Genomic DNA, 25079 nt, shown 5'->3' with positions numbered 1-25079 from the left:
CATCTGAACAATATATCTTTCAGTATTAACAATGTTGTTGCTCTCCAAGTATGTCTCTTCCTTGCATTCATTTATTATCCTCCAAATTAGTGCTGGAATATAATAATTTTGGAAGGCACCTGCACTACCCCCCTACATCTTTCCTCCTTCCCTGACATCTCCATCTCTATTCTTCCTTCACTTCTCCTTTCCAAACCACCCTTTTCCCCACACATGCTCAGTTTTCCTTTCTTACTCACTTACCCCAGGTTCTTCTGTCTTTCCATTGAGACCACAGCAGGCTTGAAAACCCTCCTAATATGGCTGGGGGTGGAGAGGGGTGGGGAGAATTGCAAAAGAAAGAAAGGAGCCTGGAGGCCCAAAGAACCTCCCATAGGTAGGTTGGGTGGCCAAGACGGGACCTGCAGCAGCCTGTAGATGAGGTAAGTGGCAGCTGCTGGGAGACCAGCATTGAGAGAAGCGGAGCAGAGCTGTCTGGTCAGCCAGGCTTGGGGGACCTGCTGTGCAGAAGCTCACAGCACAGCAGTACCACTGGTGCAGAGGTCAAAGGCAGGCTGTTCCATCTGGTACTCCTTTTGTTACTGCCACTGCTGACTGCATTGCTGACATCACACAACCCTTCCTAGGAGCACCCTGTGCATAGTTTGCATGTCCTTAAGTGGATCTCAGCTCACAATTGTCACTCTGACTTTTTTTGCTTACAAATCCATGACTTTTCCTAAAATTTACTCCTATAAACTTAGAGCCCTAATTGTGTTCTGTGATATACTGAGCACTCACAGTAACTATGGCAGTGATGAGTAGATGTGAATATCTCTAGCACAATATTTACTTGTAATTTAAAGAGGGGAATAATGAAGATGACTGGATTGTACAAAATGGCATCTTGTATCTCTTAGCAGAAATTATTCTAGCGATGTATAAGGAATTAGTAAGGCCACATTTGAAATGTGATGTATTGTTCAACCTGTTTATAAATAGAATATTTTTAGAAATGAAAAAAAGTACAACAGAAGCGAGTCAGAAAGTTAAAGGAACTATGAGATCTCTGTTGTTCAGAGAGGTTAGAGAAACTATGGTATATGGTGGAAAGACTATTTATGAGAGGGAGCCCCACTGAGGTTATACTGCTTTTTGAAGGGAATAGAAAATTGATAAAATAAGACTCTTTAGGTTAATTTCAGGTAAAATTATGCAAGATGATTATAGGTGTCTAAAGTAAAGCTACCAAAGGACCAGATTCTGATGCCTTATTCACATTCACTAGTTTCTTATTCCGCAAGTGATCCCATGGAAGTTTAATGGGATGACTCCTGGAGGAAAGCACTGCTGAACTGGAGTAGGGGTATTAGAAATTACAAGAATTTTGGAATTTCTTTACATCAGTAGGAGTCAAGACCTTCGCTAATTAGTGTCACCTTTGAGTAAATGGAAGCAGAGTGATTCGGAAACTGACAAAACACTGATGCTGTTGTATTAGAAACACAAGTCATACTTAAATTTATTACAGAATCATTTAAAATCTGTCAAAGCTGAAATAATACCTTTTCCACTTCTGTAAAGTGCTTTGAGATTTTGGAATGAAAAGTGCTATCTAAGTGTAAGTGGTATTGTTATCTAATTTAGTTGAGAGGTTTCTTTTAGACTCAAATAAAAAATACTTTACAACAAATTTGTTTGTTTGAGAAATCCAACACTTATCTGACTGCCAGTGCTCTGGAAATGAAACATTCCATTTTCGGAGCAGGAGGCAACAGTTTTGCCAAAGTAACATTGCTTGAATTCTCCCCAGAGAGATACAGTAACTGGTTGAAAGTGAGTTCATGATTAAAAATAAGAACTGTAATATATGTATGTTTGTTTAATTCTAATTGGTAGTTTTCTTTTCTTTCAGCAATATCCAACAGACAAGGTCTATTTCATAGCAAAGGAGATTCTTGCTACTGAACGGACATATGTGAAAGACCTAGAAGTTATTACAGTAGTAAGAGTGTTAAACTTTCTTTAATGTTCTTGTTCCTCAGACTAGGTTTTTAACCATTAACTTGAAAAAATAGAAATACTTCTTTGAGTGCTGTCCCTGCGGGTGCTCCATTTCAGGTGTCGGTGCATCCTGGCACCATCTATTGGAGATTTATGGTAGCAGTGTCCGTGTGGGTCGCACCTGCGCAGTAGGCATCTTGCTGTGCCATTGGTGCCGTGTCTAGCACGCACATGACCTGAGCCATCCAGTTCCTTCTCAGCCGTCCTCTGCTGAAGACTGAGCTCGGGGCACTGTTCGTCACTCTTGCCAAACTTTTAAAAATAGCAGTTTAAGTAGTTAGTCTTTCTAATAGTTGTAATTAGTGTTAGTGACAGTTTTAGTAAAACAAAAAAAAAGTTTATGTTCCCAGTTTACCCTCCCCGTAGTTTCCCCACACCGGAGTCAGTTAACCGTTAAGATGCCTGACTCCCAAGGCTTTAAGCAATGTGGCTCTTGCTGCGAAGCAGTGCCTGTTTTGGACGGACATTGTGTGTCCGTCCGAAGTCTTCGGGAGGCACATATCCTGCAAAAATACACCCACTGCAGTAATCTGAAAGCGAGGGCCATGCGTGACTGAAATCTCTGCTTGAAAATGATACTGATGGAGAAATATTTCCAACCAGAGACAGACCAACAGACGTCCTCTCTGGGTACCCCCCCATCCTCCTGCAGGGACAGGAGATGTACCACCTTATAAAAGACTGAGGAAGAGGGTGCAGGCATCTCTGCAGAGAGCATCGCAGAAACATAGGTGGTCTCCTGCCAGGTCACTCCTGACACATGCTCAAGTGAGCACCTATGATGCTCCGGGCACCGCTGAGTCCCGAGCAAAGGAGACAGAGTCAAGGCACAGACAGCGAGATGTCTCCTCCATGGCACCAAATTGACCCATAAGAGACTCGGTACCAAGCATCTCCTCAGGCACCATGTCCCCCCTCCCCCCCAGCAATCGGCACTGGTTGAGAAAATCAAGTCGGCACTGACTGTGCCAACTAAACAAACAGAACAACTGATGGCACCAGTGTCATCATGGATAAGAGTGCCCTGACGGCACCGATATCAGAATCTACTGCAACAGAGTGACTTAACTGTCTCGTAGGCACTGCTACGTCCCCACCACTTGGTACTGAGGGCTCTCCTTTAAGTTATAGAGGAGATCGCCATGCTACTCATGATGCAGTACACTTGTCCAGTGAAGATGATGATGATGATTCGCAGGAACCATTCACTTTCTCACCGCACCACTCATCACCGAAAGACCACTAACCACCCTAGAGCCAGATGGGGCCCAGATACCCTTAAAACCATCCGGTTCAACCGTGATACGGACTGCAGTGGATGTATCCACTGATGGCCTCCCCAATGCAATGGACACATTGGGAACCCTGGGCAACTTATTGGGGCCCCCACTCCAGGCCACCCATGGCTCATAGAGGCAAACTGAGGTCTAATCCCAAGTCTCCCACCCCGCAGCCAAGTGAGGCTCAGGATGTTGGGGATAACACAGAAACAGGCACTGATCAGGAAGCGACATCTCCTGCTCACAATTCTTCCTCCTCCCTGGATGAGGTAATCATGCCACCACTGCCTACCTTGCAGATGACTTCAAACAGTTTCAGGAACCGTTTAAGCAGGTCAACCAAAGCCAGGACATCCCACTGGAGGAAGTGCAAACAAACCAACGCAAGTTGGTACAAATGTTACAACTTTCATCTACTTCCAAAATTGCTCTACCCATCAATGATTCAATTTTGGAACCAGCAGAAACAGATTGGCAGACACTGGCCTCAATTTCTCCGACATGCTAAAGGGCAGATAGAAAGTAATATGTCCCTGCCAAAGGGGTGAACTTGCTCTTCTCACTCCTACCTCCCAACTCCTTGGTGGTTGATGCCGCTAATCAGCGTGGCAAACAGCAACAGTTTAGATTGACCCCATAAGATAAAGAACCACAAGAGGCTCAACATCTTCGGGCAAAAAATTTACTCCTCAGCGACATTACAATTCCAAATCGCCAACTATTTGGCCTTGCTGGCTAAATAAAATTATGATAATTGTGGGAAACTTAGCTTATTCTCAGTGGAGCTCCCCAAGCAGAAACAATCACAATTTCAGGCCATTGTAAATGAGGGTCAACTCATAGCTAAAACAGCCCTCCAAGTGTCTTTGGACATCATGGCCAGGGCAGCCAGAACCATGGCCACCGCTGTAGTTATGCCCCGGGTATCCTGGTTACAATCCTCTGGCATACCTAAAGAACTCCAAACCAAGGTCAAGGACCTACCTTTGGACCGAGAGAAACTATTTTTGGCCAAGACTGACCAGGTGCTCCACTCAATGAAAGATTCTCGAGCCACTCTTTGCAATTTGGGGATCTACACTCTGCCTGCGAAGAGAAGATGATTCCAGCCTTATAAATGGAACAGGGATTCCTCTTTCAACCAACAGCAACAGAGGCAATACAAAAATCATAGACAATGCCTACGTTTGCAGTGACGGAGAACACCTCAATTTCAACCATTGACTTCTCAAACAGTTCCACTCAAACAACAATTTTGAAGTTTTGGTCGAGGGTGTGGATGACCTCCCTCACCAGGCAGTGCTTATACCAGATCCATCCCCATGCTTTGGTCACCAACTTTACCCATCCTACCACATCTGGGCATCAATAACCATGGACCAATGGGTGTTTAGAGATCATAGGATTGGATATACCATCTCCTTTACCTCCCAACCATCTACCCTTCCCCCTTTCCCCGTCCCTCTTCAGGGAACCTTTTCACAAGCACCTGTTGTGGCAAGAAGTCAATCATTTTCTACAACTAGGTGCCGTGGAACGAGTACCTTCACAATACAGGGGGAAGGGATTCTACTCCCACTACTCCTTGACCCAGAATAAGAACAGGGGATGGAGACCTATCTTGGATCTCAGGAAGCTCAACAAGTGTGTACACATTCAAAAGTTCAAGATGATCACATTGGCACGATACTTCCAGCACTGCAAAAGGGGGACTTGTTTTCAGCCTTCGACCTCCAAGATACTTATTTTAATATTACCATACACCTGCTTACAGGAAGTTCCTGTGATTCGCAGTAGGACACAAACATTTCCAGTACAGAGTACTACCATTCGGCTTATCTACTGCACCAAGAGTTTTCTCCAAAACCCTAGCGGTAGTAGCGGCACATCTACACAACCAGGGAATTGTGATCTTCCCTTACCTGGATGATTGCCTTCTCAAAGGCCCAACTCAACAAGAGGCACTGGGCACAGTCCAGATGACAATAGCACTCTTTTCAAATCTGGGGGGGAAGGATTTGTTTGTTTGTTCTCTTTGTTGTTCCCTCTCTGGACGGAGAGAGAAGCCAAGCAGGAACAGCATTTCCTGAAAATATACCTGGAATAAGCCATCTAAAATCACAGAAATTGTAAGTAGGGCAAGGAAATGCGTCAGGTTATCTTTTGTTTTAGCTTGTGAATTTTTCCTATGTACAGAGATAGTTTTATTCCTGTTTTTGTAACTGTGAAGCTGAGCCTAGGGGGGAATCCTCTGTGTTTTAAATCTTTTTCTTACCCTGTAAAGTTCCCTTCCATCCTGATTTTGCAGGTGTGATTCTTTTACTTTTTTCTTTATTATAAAGTTCTTCTTTTAAAAACCTGATTGATTTTTAGTGTCCTGAAGACAAAGGGTCGGGTCTGTGCTCACATTGCTAAGACAATTGGTTGGTATATTATTCTCAAGCCTCCCCAGGAAAGGGGGTGAAAGGGCTTGGGGGGATATTTTGTGAGGATTGGGATTCCAAGTGTCCCTGCCCTGAATTTTTGTGTAAATTACTTGGTGGTGGCAACAATACCGTCGAAGGACAAGGAAAGGAATTTGTGCCTTGGGGAAGTCTTAACCTAAGATGGTTGAATATTAGCTTGGGGGGGTCTTTTATGTGAGTCCCCACATCTGTACCCCAGAGTTCAGAGTGGGGGGGAACTCTAACAAACTCGATATACATACCCAGCAAGCACAGACTGCCGTACCGCCCCATATCCTGGACTCTTTACACTAGTGGACAAGACCAGAAAATGTATGCATGGACATCCTGTTCCAACAGGAACCCACATCAATAGTAATCATGACAGATGCTTCGCTGATAGGCTGGGGCACACACATGCATCAGCACACGGTTCCAGGCAAATGGTCTTTTGCAGAGACTCAACTACACATCAAAATAGAATCATAGAATCATAGAATCATAGAATATCAGGGTTGGAAGGGACCCCAGAAGGTCATCTAGTCCAACCCCCTGCTCAAAGCAGGACCAAGTCCCAGTTAAATCATCCTAGCCAGGGCTTTGTCAAGCCTGACCTTAAAAACCTCTAAGGAAGGAGATTCTACCACCTCCCTAGGTAACGCATTCCAGTGTTTCACCACCCTCTTAGTGAAAAAGTTTTTCCTAATATCCAATCTAAACCTCCCCCATTGCAACTTGAGACCATTACTCCTCGTTCTGTCATCTGCTACCATTGAGAACAGTCTAGAGCCATCCTCTTTGAAACCCCCTTTCAGGTAGTTGAAAGCAGCTATCAAATCCCCCCTCATTCTTCTCTTCTGCAGACTAAACAATCCCAGCTCCCTCAGCCTCTCCTCATAAGTCATGTGCTCTAGACCCCTAATCATTTTTGTTGCCCTTCGCTGTACTCTTTCCAATTTATCCACATCCTTCTTGTAGTGTGGGGCCCAAAACTGGACACAGTACTCCAGATGAGGCCTCACCAGTGTCGAATAGAGGGGAACGATCACGTCCCTCGATCTGCTCGCTATGCCCCTACTTATACATCCCAAAATGCCATTGGCCTTCTTGGCAACAAGGGCACACTGCTGACTCATATCCAGCTTCTCGTCCACTGTCACCCCTAGGTCCTTTTCCGCAGAACTGCTGCTGAGCCATTCGGTCCCTAGTCTGTAGCGGTGCATTGGATTCTTCCATCCTAAGTGCAGGACCCTGCACTTATCCTTATTGAACCTCATTAGATTTCTTTTGGCCCAATCTTCCAATTTGTCTAGGTCCTTCTGTATCCTATCCCTCCCCTCCAGCGTATCTACCACTCCTCCCAGTTTAGTATCATCCGCAAATTTGCTGAGAGTGCAATCCACACCATCCTCCAGATCATTTATGAAGATATTGAACAAAACGGGCCCCAGGACCGACCCCTGGGGCACTCCACTTGACACCGGCTGCCAACTAGACATGGAGCCATTGATCACTACCCGTTGAGCCCGACAATCAAAATACCAAATACTAGACCAAAATACTAGAGCTATGCACGGTCCGCAGTGCCAGCAGACACTTCCTGCCTCATATAAAGAACGAATCAATTCGCATAATGACTGACAACATCGTCTACATGTTTTACATCAGTTGCCAAGGGGGCCATCAATCTCATTCATTATGTACCGAAACCATGAAACTGTGGAACTGGTGCATACACCACAACATAAACATTTCAACATCCTACCTTCCCGGCTGTCAGAACACGAAGGCAGTGGTGAGCTGGAGCTGGTTTGCACCAGTTCTCTAGAACCGGTTGTTAAATTTAGAAGCCCTTTTAGAACCGGTTGTTCCGCGAGGTGAGCTCGGGTGGGTGGGGGGCACGAGGAGGGCCTCCCACGCCGCAGCAGGTAACCCGTGGGGGCGTGCAGGGGAACTCCTCCCCGCCCCAGCTCACCTCCGCCACCCTCGGCCTGAGTGTGAAGCCGTGGCCTGCTTCTCAGTCTTCCCCGGCTTCCTGCTGAACAGCTGATTCACGGGAAGCTGGGGGGGAGGTGTGGAGAAGCAGAGTGGGGCGGTGCATTTAGGGGAGGAAGCGGAGTGGAGGTGAGGTGAGCTGGGGCTGGGTGCGGGGTGGGGAGCTGCCGGTGGGTGCTCTGCACCCACCAATTTTCCCCATGGATGCTCCAGTCCCGGAGCACCCAGGGAGTTGGCACCTAAAGCGTTACTTTTGCTGTGATCAGTGGGGGAGCGGCCGCTCCCCCTACTCTCCCCCTAGCTATGCTCCCCCACCCCTAGAAGCCAGAGGGACCTGCTGGATGCTTCCTGGGAGCTGCCCCAGGTAAGCATCGCTGGGACTCCCCACCTCGCCCCCCGGCAGGTGCCTCTGACTCTTAGGGGTGGGGTGGGCACCCACTACGGTGTCCCACAAGACCCTTCTGCCCGCTTCTGGGGGAAGTCAGGGGACAGAGGAGGAGGGTGGATGGGACAGGGATCCTCGGGGGGGCATCAAGGAACACGGGGGGGGGGGTTGAATGGGGCAGGAGGCCCGGGGGGCAGGGGTGGGGAACGACCTTCTTGTGGGGTGAGGAGGGAACCTGTTGTTAAGATTTTGGCAGCTCATCACTGCACGAAGGTAGACACGCTCAGCAGGTATTTCTCTTGACACCACAAATGGGAAATGAACAAAGGAGTCCTGCTATCCATATTTTGCCTGCGGGGCATTCCCCTCATTGACCTGTTTGCATCTCCAACAAACCACAAATGTGCAATGTTCTGCTCGAGAGCAGGAATGGGACCACAATCACGGGGGGACGCCTTCCTCATCACATGGGATGTACAACTCATGTACGTGTTCTCACCGATTCTCCTAATATCATGTGTGGTACACAAAATATGCCTAGACAAGGCCAAGGTCATCTTCAGAGTCCTGATGTGGTCCAGGCAAGCATGGTACCCTTACCTGACACACATGGTGATATGTGTCCCTCAAGCTCTCCCTTGCCAGCTGGACCCACTGACTCAGAACAATGGTCACACTCTTCACCCAAATCTGGAGCAACTCCATCTACAAATGTGGTTCCTGCATGGTTCCATTATGGCGAACTAGCCTGCTCGGAACAAGTCAAACACGTATTACTAAACAGCAGGAAAGTGACCACGTGTAATACTTACCTTCAAAAATGGAAGAGATTCTCCTTCTGGTGTCAAGAAAAACACGTACCAGCCTCCACAACACTGCTACCATTAGTGCTGAAATACCTACTGGAGCTGAAATGCTCGGGTTTAGCAACAAGCTCGATGGAAGTCCACCTCACGGCCATTACAGCATTCTATCATAAGACTGATGGGACATCAGTCTTCGCACACCCCATCGCTAAACACTTCCTCAGGGGTCTCCAGAACATTTACCCAGAGGTTTGCCAACCTACTCCAGCCTGGGACCTCAGTCTGGTATTGAAAAGACTCACCAGAACACCATTTGAGCCACCTGTTCCCTCCTACACTAGGTTGCTATTGCTTCTGCCAGAAGGATGAGTGAGATAAGGGTTCTCATGGCCGATCCTCAATACACAATATTCTTCAAAGACAAGGTCATGCTACGTCCACACCCAAATTTTCTACCAAAGGTAACATCATCCTTTTATATGAACCAACCAATCCATCTTCCTACATTCTATCCCAAGCCTCATGAGACTCCAGCAGAGACTGTCTTGCATACATTGGACATCAGGGGGCCATTAGCGTTTTACCTGGAAAGGACCAAACCTTTCCAGAAATCTCCTAGGCTTTTTTTGTTTCTACTACCAAGCGTTTGAAAGGCTGTGCAATATCCACTCACTGTCTAAATGGATCTCTACATGCATTCAACATTTGCTGTCACATTCGGAATGCGGACTCTCCTACCCACATCAGAGTCAGTTTCAACCTCTATAGCGTTCCTAAACAATGTTCCAATACTAGAGATTTGTAGGGTGGCCACTTGGACATCTGTCCACACATTCACTGAGCCCTATGCAATCACGCAAGATTCCAGGGCTGATGCCATAGTTGGCCTAACCATACTTATCTCTACGACTCAAATGAACCTGAAGTTCTTCCTGCCTTCTGAGGGGCACTGCTTTACAGTCACCTGAAGTGGAGCACCCACAGGGACAGCACTCGAAGAAGAAGAAGAGAGGGTTACTCACCTTGTGCAGTAACTGAGGTTCTTCAAAATGTGTGTCCCTGTGGGTGCTCCATTACCCACCCTCCTCCCCTCTACTTTGGAGTTTGTCACTAGGACTCTGTGATAGAGAAGGAACTGGAGGACTTGGGTTGTGAACGTGCTAGATGTGGCACCAACAGCACTGCAAGATGCCTACTCCGCACGCGCAACCTGTGCGGACACTGCTACCATAAGTCTCCGGTTGATGGTGCCAGGACGCATCGATACCTGAAGTGGAGCACCCACAGGGACACACATCTCGAAGAAACTCAGTTACTGCACAAGGTAACTGTTCGGGAGTCACCTACAGTGGAGCACCCATAAGGACGCTACCCGAAGACAAAGAAGAAGTTACTCACTTTATGCAGTAACGATGGTTCTTTGAGATGTTTGTCTCTATGGGTGCTCTACAACCTACCCTCCTACCCTCTACTTTGGAGTTTTGCTCATAAACACTGCCGTAGCAAAGGTACTGAGAGGGAAATGCCTGCGCATGCTAGCTGGCCTCGTGGTGGGTGAGGCAATGCATATGTGTAGATGGGACGAACTGCTATTGAAATTCTCTGATTGGCAGCGTGGAGATGCATGCATACCTACAGTGAAGCACCCATGAGGGGACATATCTCAAAGAACCATCATTACTGCACAATGTGAGTAACTTTCTCTTCTTTTGCCTGAGAAATTCTAAACTGTACATAAGATAACTGAAATACTTGGCTCCTCAAAGACATAAGGTATGTTCCCTTCCTCCCTGTGAAAACACTGGGAACTAAAGATATTAAGAAAAAATATATAATACAAAGCAAAATATCTCCAACTGCTGAATAACTCAATTTACTGTTACAAGCTTTACAAAAGAACCATTACATTAGTGCTGAAATAAAACCAGTTATACAACACTCGTTGTGGGAAAGTTCCAGAATCACATAATTTATTATGGTTGTAGAATGGTCTATCTGCATCTTGCCACTGGAACACGGAATATGCCTGTGGCTGGGGCCAAATGACCTGCTTCAAGTTTTTGAAGCTTGATGAGGAGAGAAATTGCATCTTTCTTTATATTGTTCTCTAGATGATCTCTTCCCTAGATGTTTCCCCTTCCCTCCTGCTCTTTCTCTCCTTGTATCTTCAGGAGCTAAAATTCAGATTGTCTGTTAATAACATTTGACAAATGATCATTATTTATATTTTCTCCTGCAGTGGTTCCGCAGTGCAGTCATCAAGGAGAACGCCATGCCTGAAGGTCTGATGACACTGCTCTTCTCTAACATAGATCCAATCTATGAGTTTCACCGAAGTTTCCTGAAAGAAATGGAGCAGAGGCTAGCACTCTGGTAAGAATTAATAGAGCTGTATGCTCAGGTGAAGGCTGTAGATGATCCTTCAAATCTGAACAATTTGGCACTTCTGAAACTGTGTAAAAGGAATAAATGAAGAGGTGTTTTTAAAAATATAAATTATGGAAAGGGAAAAACTACAGCTGGAATACTCTTAAAAGGCCACAGTTTCGTGCATTGTCCCCACAATCCCTCAGATTTGTACATGTAAATTATATAATAGCATACCTAATCACACTTTTTGTGTATAGTTATGTACTCAGCATGCACAGATGTGAGTTTTTTGTAGCAGGATCTATTGCTCCCTATTCCAAAATTTTGACCCCATTTTCCTGGCCCTAGCAAAGAGAAGAAACACAAGGTCAAAAGGATAATAGTACATGTTCTTTGGGGTATTTTACTTTGTCGGGTTAAAGTAACTGCAAAACAAATGTTTCTATGAATAAAAGATGCATAGGCAAAGCTATTAATTTCTCACAGAACAGCTTTTCTGATTTTAGAGAAGGGAATTCCAGGACCAATGACCTTTGTGTTATTTTCTGTAGTCCGAGACATAGCATACTAGAAGCCAACTAGCCATCATAGATCCAATGTGCTACGTTCTGTTGAGGAATTTAATTGATTTAGTGATTTTCCTACTTCTTTATAGTAGCAAACCAAATTTTTCCTGTGTAGACCCTGGATTTCATGACTTGATTGTTGTGCCTCAGCTTGTGAAGATTCTGCCATAAAGGGCATAAGCCAAATAATTGTATTTGGTTACAGCAGCCTAGTTCTGAAAGAGCAGAAGTGAACAAATACAGTGTACAAAAACTAACAAAAATAACTCAAACTCAGATGATACCCTGTCAAGACTATTTTTACAAATCTCTGAACAGTTATACTAACCTCATTATGGAGTTAATTTCTGATCCTTTCCTCATGTGATTGTGGGGTAGGTGTGGTTGTGGTTGGTTGTTCTTTTTTGTGGCCACCATATTTGCTGTTTCCCATGATTTCAACTGAAGTAGGAAGCATGGAGAGATGAATGGTAAGGGAGAATACTAGTCTTGTCTCCTTTCGTTATCCAAAAGTCATCTTTAGTACACTCAAAAAATTGTGTATCCAGGGCCCTCATCTTAGTACAGTTTCTGATTCCATTGTTTGTGTTTATTTCAGGGAAGGACAATCCAACGTTTATGTGAAAGGAGATTGTCAACGGATTGGAGATGTCATGCTGAGGAACATGTGCATGCTGAAGGTGGAAGAATTGACTCTTGAAATTCTGAGATTTTAAGTTCAGCATCACTTATTGACAGGGTAGTAGTTCCAGTTGTAGCATTTTCACCCAACTCAGTGATGTGTAAATTAATTGATTATGCTTTGTAAATTACTTTAAAACAAAATATAACAGGAGACTATTTGCAGCAACTAACACTTACTGCCATTGTATTTTATTCCACCTACATGTAAGACCAGATAAGAGCTGGCTGCTTAGAAGACTAAGGAGGAAATTAATGAGGAAATTAAACAGCATAGATATAAAGGAACAATTATTCCACTATAGTGATGCCAGTATAACTCTGCTTTTTTTTAAAAAACTCGGGAGTAATTATTCTGGAATGAAATAATTTTTATTCAGGAATAGTGTTCACACACAGTTATACCAACATAGTTGTAGCAAAATAATTATTCCACTATAAGAAAAGGAGTACTTGTGCACCTTAGAGACTAACAAATTTATTTGAGCATAAGCTTTCGTGAGCTACAGCTCACTTCATCGGATGCATTCAGTGGAAAATACAGTGAGGAGATTTATATACACAGAGAACTTGAAACAATGGGTGTTACCATACACACTGTAAGGAGAGTGATCACTTAAGATGAGCTATTACCAGCAGGAGAGTGGGGGGGAGGGGGGAGAGGAAGAAAACCTTTTGTAGTGATAATCAAGGTGGGCCATTTCCAGCAGTTGACAAGAACGTCTGAGGAACAGTGAGGGGTTGGGGGGGGGAACACCATGGGGAAATAGTTTTACTTTGTGTAATGACCCATCTACTCCCAGTCTCTAAGGTGCCACAAGTACTCCTTTTCTTTTTGCGAATACAGACTAACACGGCTGAAACCTCTGAAACCTGTCATTATTCTACTATAGTTATACTGGTCAATTTCCCCATTTAGATAAGTCCTAAGAAAGAAAATTCCCAGGACACCTCTGCCTGTTCTGGTCATTCCATAGATGCAATTGCTGTTTTCATATTGGGGTATTTTGATGTCCCTCAGTCATGTTCTTTCCATTTTTTTTATCCACAATATACTGTGGAAAAGTAACAGTATACTGGGTTCTTCAGTCATTGGAGTTATCCGTATCTGCCTTTTTGATCTATCTTCAGTTTGTTTTTATAACATAAACTATAAGGGATGGTTAAAAATACCATGGTTTTGATGCAACCAGTCTCTACCATAGTAACTAATTTCTACAGAATTTTTTATCCTCTGTCTCAGTGGACATCTGGTTTTGTTTGATTTTTGTGGTGTGTGTGTGTGTGGGGGGGGTGTCAGTCTTATCTTAACTTTGAGTTCCATTCCAGGTACTGGAAAGGAGTCTACTATAGTGGGCACAAATCCTTTTGCTGGTCTCTTCCCTACTCCTGGATCCTCGACCCTGTCTCCACCCCTCTGAGTTCTAGTCTCTCTCTTTCGGGCTTGCAGTCAGTCCCAAAGCTTACTCTGCTTAAACTGGTTTTTCATTTGCTTGCAAACTTTACACATGTCCACATTGCCAGTGCTAGGTCCTTTCTCTTTGATTGTTAAATATTATGTAAACTTTTCGTAGATTGTAAATTGTAATTACTACTAAGCAGCAATAGCAACTGTATTGTGACTTTTTAACTTTTTCTTTCCAGATTCATGTTACTGTTTTGTATGGCATATACTCAAAAATTAGGAAACACCAGAATTAAGACTGCCTCTGCAACCCTAATTCAGCCCCCTTGTGTTATATGCATTATGATAGTCATTAATTATCTGATCACATACTGTTTTTTCCACAGGATGCCTGCCTCATTCAGGACACAGGATGGCTCTCTTTATGAACAATTATTAAATATTTCCTTTTATCCTTGTTGTTTAATATGTGGCCCCAGGCCGTCCTGTGAGATGGAGGGTCATCTGCATTTTAGAAATTGGGAATTGAGGCACAGAGAAATAAATATGAAAAATATCTCTTAATTTTGTAATGTCCCATTTGAAATACCTTGGACCTGATTTTTCAGCATAATTAGCATCATATATCACTTTATGTAGAATCATAGAAGTTTAAGGTTTGAAGAGATCTCAGAAGGTCATCGAGTCCAACCCCTTGCTCAAAGCAGGACCAACCCCAACTAAATCATCCCAGCCAGGGCTTTGTCAAGCTGGGCCTTAAAAACCTCTAAGGATGGAGATTCCACCACCTCCCTAAGTAACCAATTCCAGTGCTTCAGCACCCTCCTAGTGAAATAGTGTTTCCTAATATCCAACCTAGGCCTCCCCCACTGCAACTTGAGACCATTGCTTCTTGTTCTGTCATCTGCCACCACTAAGAACAGCCTAGCTCCATCCTCTTTGGAACCCCACTTCAGGTAGTTGAAGGCTCTTCCCCCTTTTTGTTAGGTGAATCCCATCTATTCCTAGCTATCCTTCTTCCTGGAACAACATCCCATGGTCGAAGAATCCAAAGCCCTCTCTCTGACACCACCTGTGTAACCATGCATTTACCTCCTAAATTCCATAGTTCCTACCTGGGCCTTTTCCTTCAACAGGGAGGATGGACAAGAACACAACTTGTGCCTCAGACTCCTTTATCCTTCTTCCCAGAGCCACACAGTCTGCAGTGACTCGCTCAAGGTCATTCTTGGTTGTATCATTGGTGCCCATGTGGAGAAGTAGGAAGGGGTAATGGTCTGAGGGCTTGAACAGTCTCGGCAGACACTCAGTCACATCCTGAATTCTAGCTCCAGACAAGCAGCACACTACTCAAGTCTCCTGGTCTGGACAGGAGGCAGATGGATGACTCCATCCCTCATAGGATGGACTTCCTGACCACCACCACCCGTCTCCTCCTCTTGCAAGTGGTAGTCGTGGAACCCCCATCTTTAGGACAATGCATCCTATGCCTTCCGGTCAATGGGGTCTCCTTCTGATCCTTTCCCTCAGATGACTCTTCCAAATCATTCACCGCCATAGTACCTGTGCAGAGAGCCTGAAAATGGTTTCTTACCGCTATCTACATTGGGGGTACATGGGTTCTCCTCTTTCTTCTTTTGGAGGTCACATGCCGCCAATTTTCTTCCCCATTCTGCACTGCCCTCTCTGATTCTTCAGCATGCTGTGCCTGCAGTACCAAATGCTGACTTCTGTCAATAAAATCTTCATTTTCTCTGATGCAATGCGGGGTTGATACTTGGGTCTCTAGTCCTTAAACCTTCTCTTCCAATATGGAGACCAACTTGCATTTCGTACAGACGAAGTTAATTCTACCCTCTGCGAGAAAGACAAACTATATGCTATATGTTCAAAGCACTGCTCCCATTGACTTCAGTTGCAGCTGAGTGGTTAGCACTTCTGTAACCAGAATCCCAGGGTCTCAAGTCAGGCACCCAGAAAATGAAGAACATGCCATCAGTGATCACCTATCAAAAGTTTGGTTTAAGTGACTTGCCCAGCATCACATAGGAACTCTGTGTCAGAGGCAGCGATAGAATCCAGTTCTCCAAGGCAGCATTCAAATGCCCTAACCATGAGACCCTCCTTTTTCCCTCTACAATCCCGCGCCTCATTGCTACATACCATACAAATTCTGTAACAAATGAAGCAAGGATCCTACAGACAACAGCCTCCTTGGCCATACAGTGCTAATGCATCCCCAGAGCAGGCCCAGCCTGTGCACCAAATGAGGCAGGTGTCTTGTGGAAAAAAAAACATGTGAACAGATAATTAAAGACTTTATCATAATGAATACACACAAGAGAGGCAAATTGTATAGGCTGAGATTCAGGAATCTTGGGTTCTATTTCAAGTTTGGGAGGGAAGTGTTCTCTGTCTTCTCTGGTCCCCTTCTAGCTTGACCCCTCCAACCTGTCCTTGGTCTGATCTCTTCCGCACCCCTGGCTCCTTATCCCAATTTCCTCACCTTAGGCTTCTCATCACAGTCCCAGTTGTCTTGCCCACCACATCTCTCCCTTTTGGGCTCACTGTCAGAGTCCCAATCTCACCCCCACCCCAACTCCTAGTCCCAGTTTCCTTGCCCAGGCAGTGCCAGTTCTCCCCTCCCAACTCCTCATCTGATCTCTTTCCACTCTTCCCCACTCAGTCTGTGCCCTCCAGTCATGTCCATGTCTCCCCACCACCACCATTGGTTCCCAGTCCCAGTATCCCTCCTTCGGCTCCTCGTCCAATCTTAGCCTCCCCCATAATCTCCCTGGCTCCTTATCCCAGTTCTTCCCCAGCTTCTTGTTTGATCTATCTCCTTGGCCCCCAATACCCATTTCCCTCACCCCACCTCCATCTGGTTTCAAGTCCCAGTCCCTTTATACAGCCAGTCTTAGTTTCACCTTCGCTTCCCAGCTCCTTGTCCAATCTCAGAGTTCCTCCCCCATACTGGCTCCAGGTTTCCTCCCTGGTTCTCCCACCCACTCCTGGTCTCTCCCACAATGTTTCCCAGCCTCCTCTCCATCCTTTTCCCCAGCTCCCACTCTCAATCTCCTTGCCCAACCAGTACCAGTCTCACCTGTCTTCTTGTACCAATATACTCCTTTCCCTCCCTCCAGTCCGGCTCTTGTCCCCTTTGCATTCGAGTCAGGTGCCTTCTTCCTAGAAATAGCTAAACTGTTTTGATTGAAATTTTCCAGAAAAAAATATTCAGTCTGAAGCAGACACCCAGCAGGAAAAATTTCAGCCCAAACAGTTAAAGTTTGGGAAAGTTAAAAGCAACTGAAAACAGGATCTTGTAGTGGGAAGTGTCAGGCAACCTTAATAATAGGCAGTGCTACCAACGCCACCTATAAAATATAAGTAATGGCCCTGTCCAGAGAACAAAAGCCAGCTAGCCATATATGAATATATTTATTAGAGATTTTTAATAGAGCAGTTACGATATATGGTACAGTATTGCGAATGTTTATTTTTACCAACAGTCAGGGCATATTCAGTTTTTGTTTCGTTCATGTTTCAGTATTGTAAATAAAACCGAAGATGAGGGACAAGGGGATGCTAGTGTTTCTTGATGTCCATTGGTCAAATCTAGACCATGTTAAGGGATTTTCCCCAGTTTCTAGTCATTCCTGTGTCTCTTGTGATCCAACAGGAGTTTACCAGCTACTTGCAGAAACATGATGAGGTCCTGACGGAACTGGAGAAAGCAACTAAGCGATTAAAGAAACTGGAAATGGTTTATAAGGAGTTTGAATTGCAGAAGGTTTGTTATCTGCCACTCAACACTTTCCTGCTCAAGCCCATCCAGAGGCTGATACACTACAAGCTGATCCTGGGAAGACTTTGCAAGCATTACACAGTCGAACACCAGGACTATGCCGACTGCAGGAGTGAGTGAGCAGTGATCTTGTCTGAATTCTGTTCTCTCCTTTATATCCTTTGCATTTCAGCATCTCTTAGTGAATCCAGAAGTATTGCAGCTCAGAACTAAATGCAAAACTCCTTTCTTTGACCTAGCTTTCCTCAAAAATTTCATTATACACAGAACTCACCCTCTCTTTCTCTCTGTCATGTGGATGCACAAGCAAGCTTGCCACCTAGAAGCTATCCTGTTTCTCCTGCAGGCTGACATGGAAGAGAGTGTTTCTATTTTTATGGATGTGGCAGTTGCACACATAGCTATGGAGATGGGAGCTGTATAGGTATCTAGCTCTCTTGGCTGAGATTTGCAAAGCAGTCTATGAGATTTAGATACATCTTCTGTTAAATTTAATCCCCTATATGGCCTTGAAAATCTCAGCCTAAATATGTATTTTTCTTATGAAGATATGTCTTGTAATTGTTCCATCTGGGTTCTGCCCTTTAGCTCAGGAGACATTTTTCAGAACTGTCAATAACAGGCAATACAGTCCATCCTCCCTCTTCGATATTTCTTCTTCCACTGAAGAACTCTAGATTACCTGTCCAGTGTTTGAGTGTGACCAGCACCACTCAGACAAGTGCCTAGCAGTGAGTTTCCCTTGCAGAGGCTACCATGTTCTCACGTGTGCTAGCTCCTTTTGCACTTTTATTTGGCTTCCCTTCTGTGTTACAGACAGACAGAATCATAGAAGATTAGGGTTGGAAGAGACCTCAGGAGGTCATCTAGTCCAACCTCCTGCTCAAAGCAGGACCAACACCAACTAAATCATCCCAGCCAGGGTTTTGTCAAGCCGGGCCTTAAAAACCTCCAAGGATGGAGATTCCACCACCTCCCTAGGTAACCCATTCCAATGCTTCACCACCCTCCTAGTGAAATAGTGTTTCCTAATATTCAACCTAGACCTCCTCCACTGCAACTTGAGACCATTGCTTCTTGTTCTGTCATCTGCCACCACTGAGAACAGCCACGCTCCATCCTCTTTGGAACCCCACTTCAGGTAGTTGAAGGCTGCTATCAAATCCCCCCTCACTCTTCTTTTCTACAGACTAAACAAGCCCAGTTCCCTCAGCCCCTTCTCGTAAATCATGTGCCCCAGCCCCCTGATCATTTTCATTGCCCTCCGCTGGACTCTCTCCAAATTGTCTACATCCTTTCTGTACTGGGGGGCCCAAAATTGGATGCAATACTCCAGTTGTGGCCTCACCAGTGCCGAATAGAGGGAAATAATCGCTTCCCTTAATCTGCTGGCAATGCTCCTATTAATGCAGCCCAATATGCCGTTAGCCTTCTTTTCAACAAGGGCACACTGCTGACTCATATCCAGTTTCTCATCCACTATAATCCCCAGGACCTTTTCTGCAGAACTGCTGCTTAGCCAGTCAGTCCTCAGCCTGTAGCAATGCAAGGGATTCTTCCGTCCTAAGTGCAGGACTCTGCACTTGTCCTTGTTGAACCTCAACAGATTTCTTTTGGCCCAATCCTCCAATTTGTCTAAGTCACCCTGGACGCTGGTGGGGAGGGATAACTCAGTGGTTTGAGCATTGGCCTGCTAAATCTAGGATTGTGAGTTCAATCCTTGAGGGGGCCATTTAGGGATCTGGGGCAAAAAAAAAAGCCATATTTGCTATGCTTTTCTGAAGTTCAGGATCCATATTTTGCTAATCTCCTTTCTTCCTTTTGTGTGGATCCTGAACTCAACCATCTCATGGTCACTGCTGCCCAGGTAGCCACCCACTTCTACTTCCAATTCTTCCCTGTTTGTAAGCAGCGGGTCAAGAGGAGAATGGCTCCTGGTTGATTCCTCCAGTAGTTGCGCCATTTCCCTGTGTACTACTGACAGGTGCCATTTGAGCACCTTTAGAGCAGGGAATCTCTTTGTTCAGCTACTGCTGGTAGAAGTGAGAGTGTCTTTTCTCTGAATGGTGCCCTGTTGGCATAGCAGTCAAGCAACCCTTTTTCAGAGTGGCTCATTCTTATATCATCTCCCACTGCTGATGTGATTAGAAGCAACCTTCTCCCAGGCCACTGAGCTCATGTTTCCAGGCAGTTCCCTGTTTTTGGCCACTCTCTCTGAGAAGCTCACCTTCCCACTACAGGGTACTTTGCAACACTATCTCTGAAGTACATTTGTTTCAGCCCAGCACAGGTGAGGTGCCCATCAGAAGCAGCTGATTGCAGCACGGCAGATCAGCAAAAGGGACCACAAGCAGAAAAGAAGCTGGTGTAAAGGCCATCCAGCTCACTCCTCCCTGGCCTACTGTTCATCTACCCACCCAAGACAATGATATCAGTGAAAGCAGATAGCTGAATCCCCATCAGCAGCATGTTCAGGATGCAGTGGAGCAGCTGCCAGAATTGTAATAGGATTCACCACTTTTTCTGCATGTGAAGAATTGTCTTCAGTCCAATCCCCAAATTCCTGAAGGAAAGGAAACCATCAATCATCTTGTGAAAGCTTGTAGACTTTGATTCAGGTAGACATTGTCATCTGAGACCCAGTTCTAATACCTCTCAGATGTAACTTTCTGTCTCAAAAATCAGTGTTTCACCACAGTACAAAGTTTGAAAGCTAGATTATGAAAGGCTCGTTCTCAAAGCCAAGGGATATTTGAATCAGGCTGGTGTTCCTTTTAATGATGGCAAGGTAGAAATTCATCTCCATGACATAGGCAAGGGTGTGAATAAGATACAGACATGGTGTGTGGAACCTGGGACATGAGGATTACAGCATCCCACAAATTCTCTCATTCAAACTCATTGGCCTGGAGTTGGGAGTGTTCACTAGTTTCCTGAAAGTGCAGTGTCTGCACTGGATGATGTAACAGACTCAAATAACAGCAAACTGGTGCTGCAACCATATATAATGGGATTTTTGAGGCCATTCAAATTACTGAAGTCTCCCAACCTAGTTTTTTCTTCATTGAATGAAAAGTCATTTTAACTATTCCAAGAAGTATCTTGCCACTTTGCCTATAAAAATGGGTTTCCTTGTTTCTTTTACCCCTGCCAGGAGGGCATCTGAACTACAAATACTGCTTATCTTCCACTGGGACAGGAGGTGCTGTGTTTTTCCATCTGGCTTCATGGCTAAAGGTCCACAGAGTTTTACTGTTTTTTTTTCATCTTTTTGCCATCACACAAAAAAAAACAAAAAATGACACATGCTTAATGTCTGGAAAGCTGTCTACACTGACCTAAGAAACTTGGCTAGTCACCAGCACGATTTCTCAAATGCTATTCAAAATGCAGTGGAAAGACCTCAAATTCCCATTGATAAATGGAGCCTGGTGTGCATCACAGAATCATATATGACAAAGAGCATAATATGATCGTTAGACATAATGTACGTTTTAGAAGGTTAGCATAAATAGAAGAAAACTGTGGAATCAATGTCTGGTTACTGGACACTGCTAATCAGACCTTATGGTCTCCATTGAAGACATTTTTGGGAGAAAGGGCCTGCATGCTGTGATTGAAAATTAAGATAACACACCTGAAATAAATTTCCCTTAACTATAAGTATATTGTTAGGTAATGTGTGTTTCACACACTGACCCCAGTCACTTCCCAGGCACAAAAGGATTACCAGACATGCCTTCCTGAAACACAGAAATTACCAGCTAATTTATTCTCTTGGATAGCATGTCTGGTCATTCTTCCCTCTTTTGGGTAAATATATAGCTTTCAAATGTCCCTTTCACACAAGTAAACTGAAAGTATTGGTTAGTCAATGTTGAGTTTGACAAGTTAGAAGAGGGAAGGGAGAGGGGAAAAAAAGTACTTCCGATATTATTGCCTGTGATTGACAGCTCTGGAGACTGGACTCTGTCCTTTCCTAGGACAGACAAACTGATTAGCAAATTTGCTATTGAAGAGAAAATAAATTAAAGTGTGAGAAAGAGAGTGCGCGCATGTGTGTAAATTTGTTGTTATTGTTGGACCTACAAAAAGTATGGTTTGCTCATTCTACTTGTTCTACAGTCATTTAAACAGTGATGATATTAGTCCACAAAGAAAGATGTTTTGGCTTAAAATGCTGTAAATTTAAGTTGTGAAATTAATACAGTATAGTAAATTCAATACCTTTTAAAATTAATAGAAAATGCTAAATGGAAAAGTACAAAACTGACAGGAAAATGTTTAAGGTCAAAGCATGTGTTCACTTGTGTTTTAAAATTATTTTAGTTTGGGGCTTTATCAGTCTCATGCCATACTCTGGTACCATCATCCCTGTATTAAAGCAACATCATCTTCAAAAGCACTACTCCAGAATAGGAGGTTATATTAACAGCTGTTAGTAGCAGAAAGAAAAAGATAGCTTTAATGAATACTGTTCTATTTGAATAGAAAAATCCTTTTCTCCTCTGCCATTGCCCAAAGCTTTTTTCCTTTTCACTTTTGACAGTCTTTAATATTTTTAAGCCAAGCTGGAAAATGAGTCCTTGCTTCCTACTGTGGAGGAAAAGATGTAATACTCATTCAGAAACTCTTGCTTGGTTAAATATATAAATGTAGCAAAGAAGTTGCCATACCATATAGTGTAATATTTTCTAACTTTCAAACTAACATATTGGTTACATGGTAATTACTTTTGGATTTACAAATTGTAATTACCTGGTAATCTCCAGAAACATGTAATTATCATGAAGTTGCATGATATTCTCCATGTGATTAAAAATAAAGACATACATAAATTTGAGCCCTTTTAACTGAGTGTTACAAAATAACTGATGATAGATTGACAGCTAGGACCTCTGGCTTTGTCTGCGGAGCCCTGATCTGTGTTGGTGTTGCTTTTCCTGCAGATGCACTGAAGGTGGTTACAGAGATGACAACTCGGCTCCAAAACAGCCTGATCCATCTGGAGAATTTCCAGAAGCTGACAGAGCTACAACATGACTTGATTGGCATTGATAACCTCATAGCACCTGACAGAGTAGGTAACTTTCTTTGCTTAACTTCTAAAGCCTTTATTGGCTTTGACTACTTAGGAACAACATTTCTATAACCTACTTATTTACCTGCCACAGCCTTTAACTATGTGTTTATCTTAAAGCCTGTAAGGGTTCTCATAGGACATGTGCCTATATATCAGGTCACATTTTCCCCTTGTAATGGTACTGTTAGGAACAAAAACAAAAATAGTTCAATTTAGGTTGATATTCCATTGCGATACTCTGAGTACAACAGGTACTCGGTGAGCTGTTATGGTTGGCCCTTGGATAAGAGGCAATACATTATGTCACCAAACAATGACCACATTGCTAGGTCCGCTGGTTCAGTCTCTGATTTACCTCTCCTTTAGTGTGGCCTGAGAGAATATGGAGAATATAACACTGATGAGAGGAACATCAACAGAGTAGGGACCACAGTGTTAGCATTAACCCTGAGTATCCGTGACTTTGGGAGGATTTTTTAGATTCTAGATATATTATTTTTTTGAATTCATCCGATGAGGTGAGCTGTAGCTCACAAAAGCTTATGCTCAAATAAATTTGTTAGTCTCTAAGGTGCCACAAGTACTCCTTTTCTTTTTACATATTAGTAGTGTGGCACATCAGAGAACTAATGGACAGTTTAGTGTTCTATAAGGTTAATGGGGCATTAGTTCAGTAGCCAGTATGCTGAAGTCCAGCTTTTTATCAGTAATTGCCTTTTCTCACTTACTCCAAATGGTGTTGGCAACAAGGAGAAAGTGGGGAAAAGGAAGAGACCTCAGAACTCTGTGCACTTGGAGAAAGCCAAAGCTTGATGTAACTTTCTTTTTCCCCACAGGAATTTATCCGGGAGGGGTGCTTGTACAAACTCACTAAAAAAGGTTTACAGCAGAGGATGTTCTTTCTGGTGAGTACTTTCTTTGCTGTCTACACATCAAGTGTCCTCAACGCATAGCCACAAACCAAGTTGTTTTTCACGGATTGAGTCACAGTACAGAGATGATGAAGCTCAACATGCAACCAAAAGTTCACTGAATTTCTTCTCATGGTATATGGAGGACAGCAGTAATCCAGTCCATTTTCTGACTGTTTATTTACACCCATTTATTTAATTTAAGTACATTTAAAAAGCCATATTAATATCAAGCTCCATTAGAGAAACAAAGCAAATGTTTTTAATGGAAATGGACAAAATTGGTAGAGAAAGAAATTTTATTTTCATGCTTTTAAAAGGTATTACAAACAATGGTGAACTTAAATGAAACATCTGTGTGAAAAAAGTACCTGGTAATATCTTTTCAAGCAGACAGGTTATATTCCTCCTTCCTCTATCAGTTCTCAGATATGTTGCTGTACACAAGCAAAGGAGTCACGGGTACCAATCAGTTCAAAATTCATGGATACCTCCCTCTGCATGGCATGCTGGTAAGTAGTTTCTTTCAAAGTGCACTACAGCATTGGTTATATAAATAAATAAGCCACTGTGCACTGAGGCCTATATTCACTTCATGCAGTTATACTGAACTAAAATCTAATCTGCTGGTCGGGAGTGAGGTGCTTCCAGGCTGTTGAAAACAGCCTCGCTGCCAGGGTTCTCAAAGACCATGGAGATGTATGGGTAGTGATCAATGGGTGATCAATGGCTCAATGTCTAGTTGACAGCCAGTATCAAGCGGAGTGCCCCAGGGGTCAGTCCTGTGGCCAGTTTTGTTCAACATCTTTATCAATGATCTGGATGATGGGATTAATGGCACCCTCAGCAAGTTCACAGATGACACTAAGGTAGATACGCTGGAGGGTAGGGATAGGGTCCAGAGTGACCTAGACAAATTGGAGGATTGGGCCAAAAGAAATCTGATGAGGTTCAACAAAGACAAGTGCAGAGTCCTGCACTTAGGAAGGCAGAATCACATGCACTGCTACAGGCTGGGGACTGACTGGCTAAGCAGCAGTTCTGGAGAAAAGGACCTGGGGATTACAGTGGACGAGAAGCTGGAGGAGAGTCAGCAGTGTGCCCTCATTGCCAAGAAGGCCAACAGCATATTGGGCTGTATTAGTAGGAGCGTTGCCAGCAGATCGAGGGAAGTGATTAATCCCCTCTATTTGACACTGGTGAGGCCACACCTGGAGTATTGTGTCCAGTTTTGGTCCCCGCCCCCACTACAGAAGGGATGTGGACAAATTGGAGAGAGTCCAGCTGAGGGCAACGAAAATTATT

The 25079-nt window shown here is 44.0% G+C and overlaps 1 protein-coding gene and 1 long non-coding RNA gene across 17 annotated transcripts in view; one reads left to right on the top strand and one right to left on the bottom strand.

The window, feature by feature from the left end:
• FARP2 (FERM, ARH/RhoGEF and pleckstrin domain protein 2) overlaps positions 1-25079 on the top strand; it is a 257803-nt gene that overhangs the window by 211315 nt on the left and 21409 nt on the right. For 15 of the 16 annotated variants that reach the window (XR_006273983.1, XR_006273985.1, XR_006273984.1 and 12 more), the window contains 7 exons: positions 1895-1984; positions 11193-11326; positions 12488-12569; positions 17655-17892; positions 22730-22860; positions 23700-23768; positions 24197-24286. Coding sequence is in view for 13 of the 16 variants with exons in the window: in XM_043491578.1 (XP_043347513.1) it covers positions 1895-1984; positions 11193-11326; positions 12488-12569; positions 17655-17892; positions 22730-22860; positions 23700-23768; positions 24197-24286 (834 nt within the window). In the remaining 3 variants the exon portion in view is untranslated. The remainder of the gene's footprint in view (positions 1-1894; positions 1985-11192; positions 11327-12487; positions 12570-17654; positions 17893-22729; positions 22861-23699; positions 23769-24196; positions 24287-25079) is intronic. The other variant, XM_043491582.1, reaches the window with a different exon arrangement.
• LOC122455642 lies at positions 1499-4409 on the bottom strand. The gene is made up of 3 exons (XR_006273987.1): positions 4308-4409; positions 3616-3681; positions 1499-2295 (listed from the first exon to the last, which is right to left on the bottom strand). It is a non-coding gene; the product is annotated as an uncharacterized LOC122455642 (long non-coding RNA).

This window comes from Dermochelys coriacea, chromosome 9 (assembly GCF_009764565.3).
Source record: "Dermochelys coriacea isolate rDerCor1 chromosome 9, rDerCor1.pri.v4, whole genome shotgun sequence".
Classification (NCBI taxonomy): Eukaryota; Metazoa; Chordata; order Testudines; family Dermochelyidae; genus Dermochelys; species Dermochelys coriacea.
Note: the sequence above shows the minus strand (reverse complement) of the source record. Positions and strands in the feature narration are given on the sequence as shown.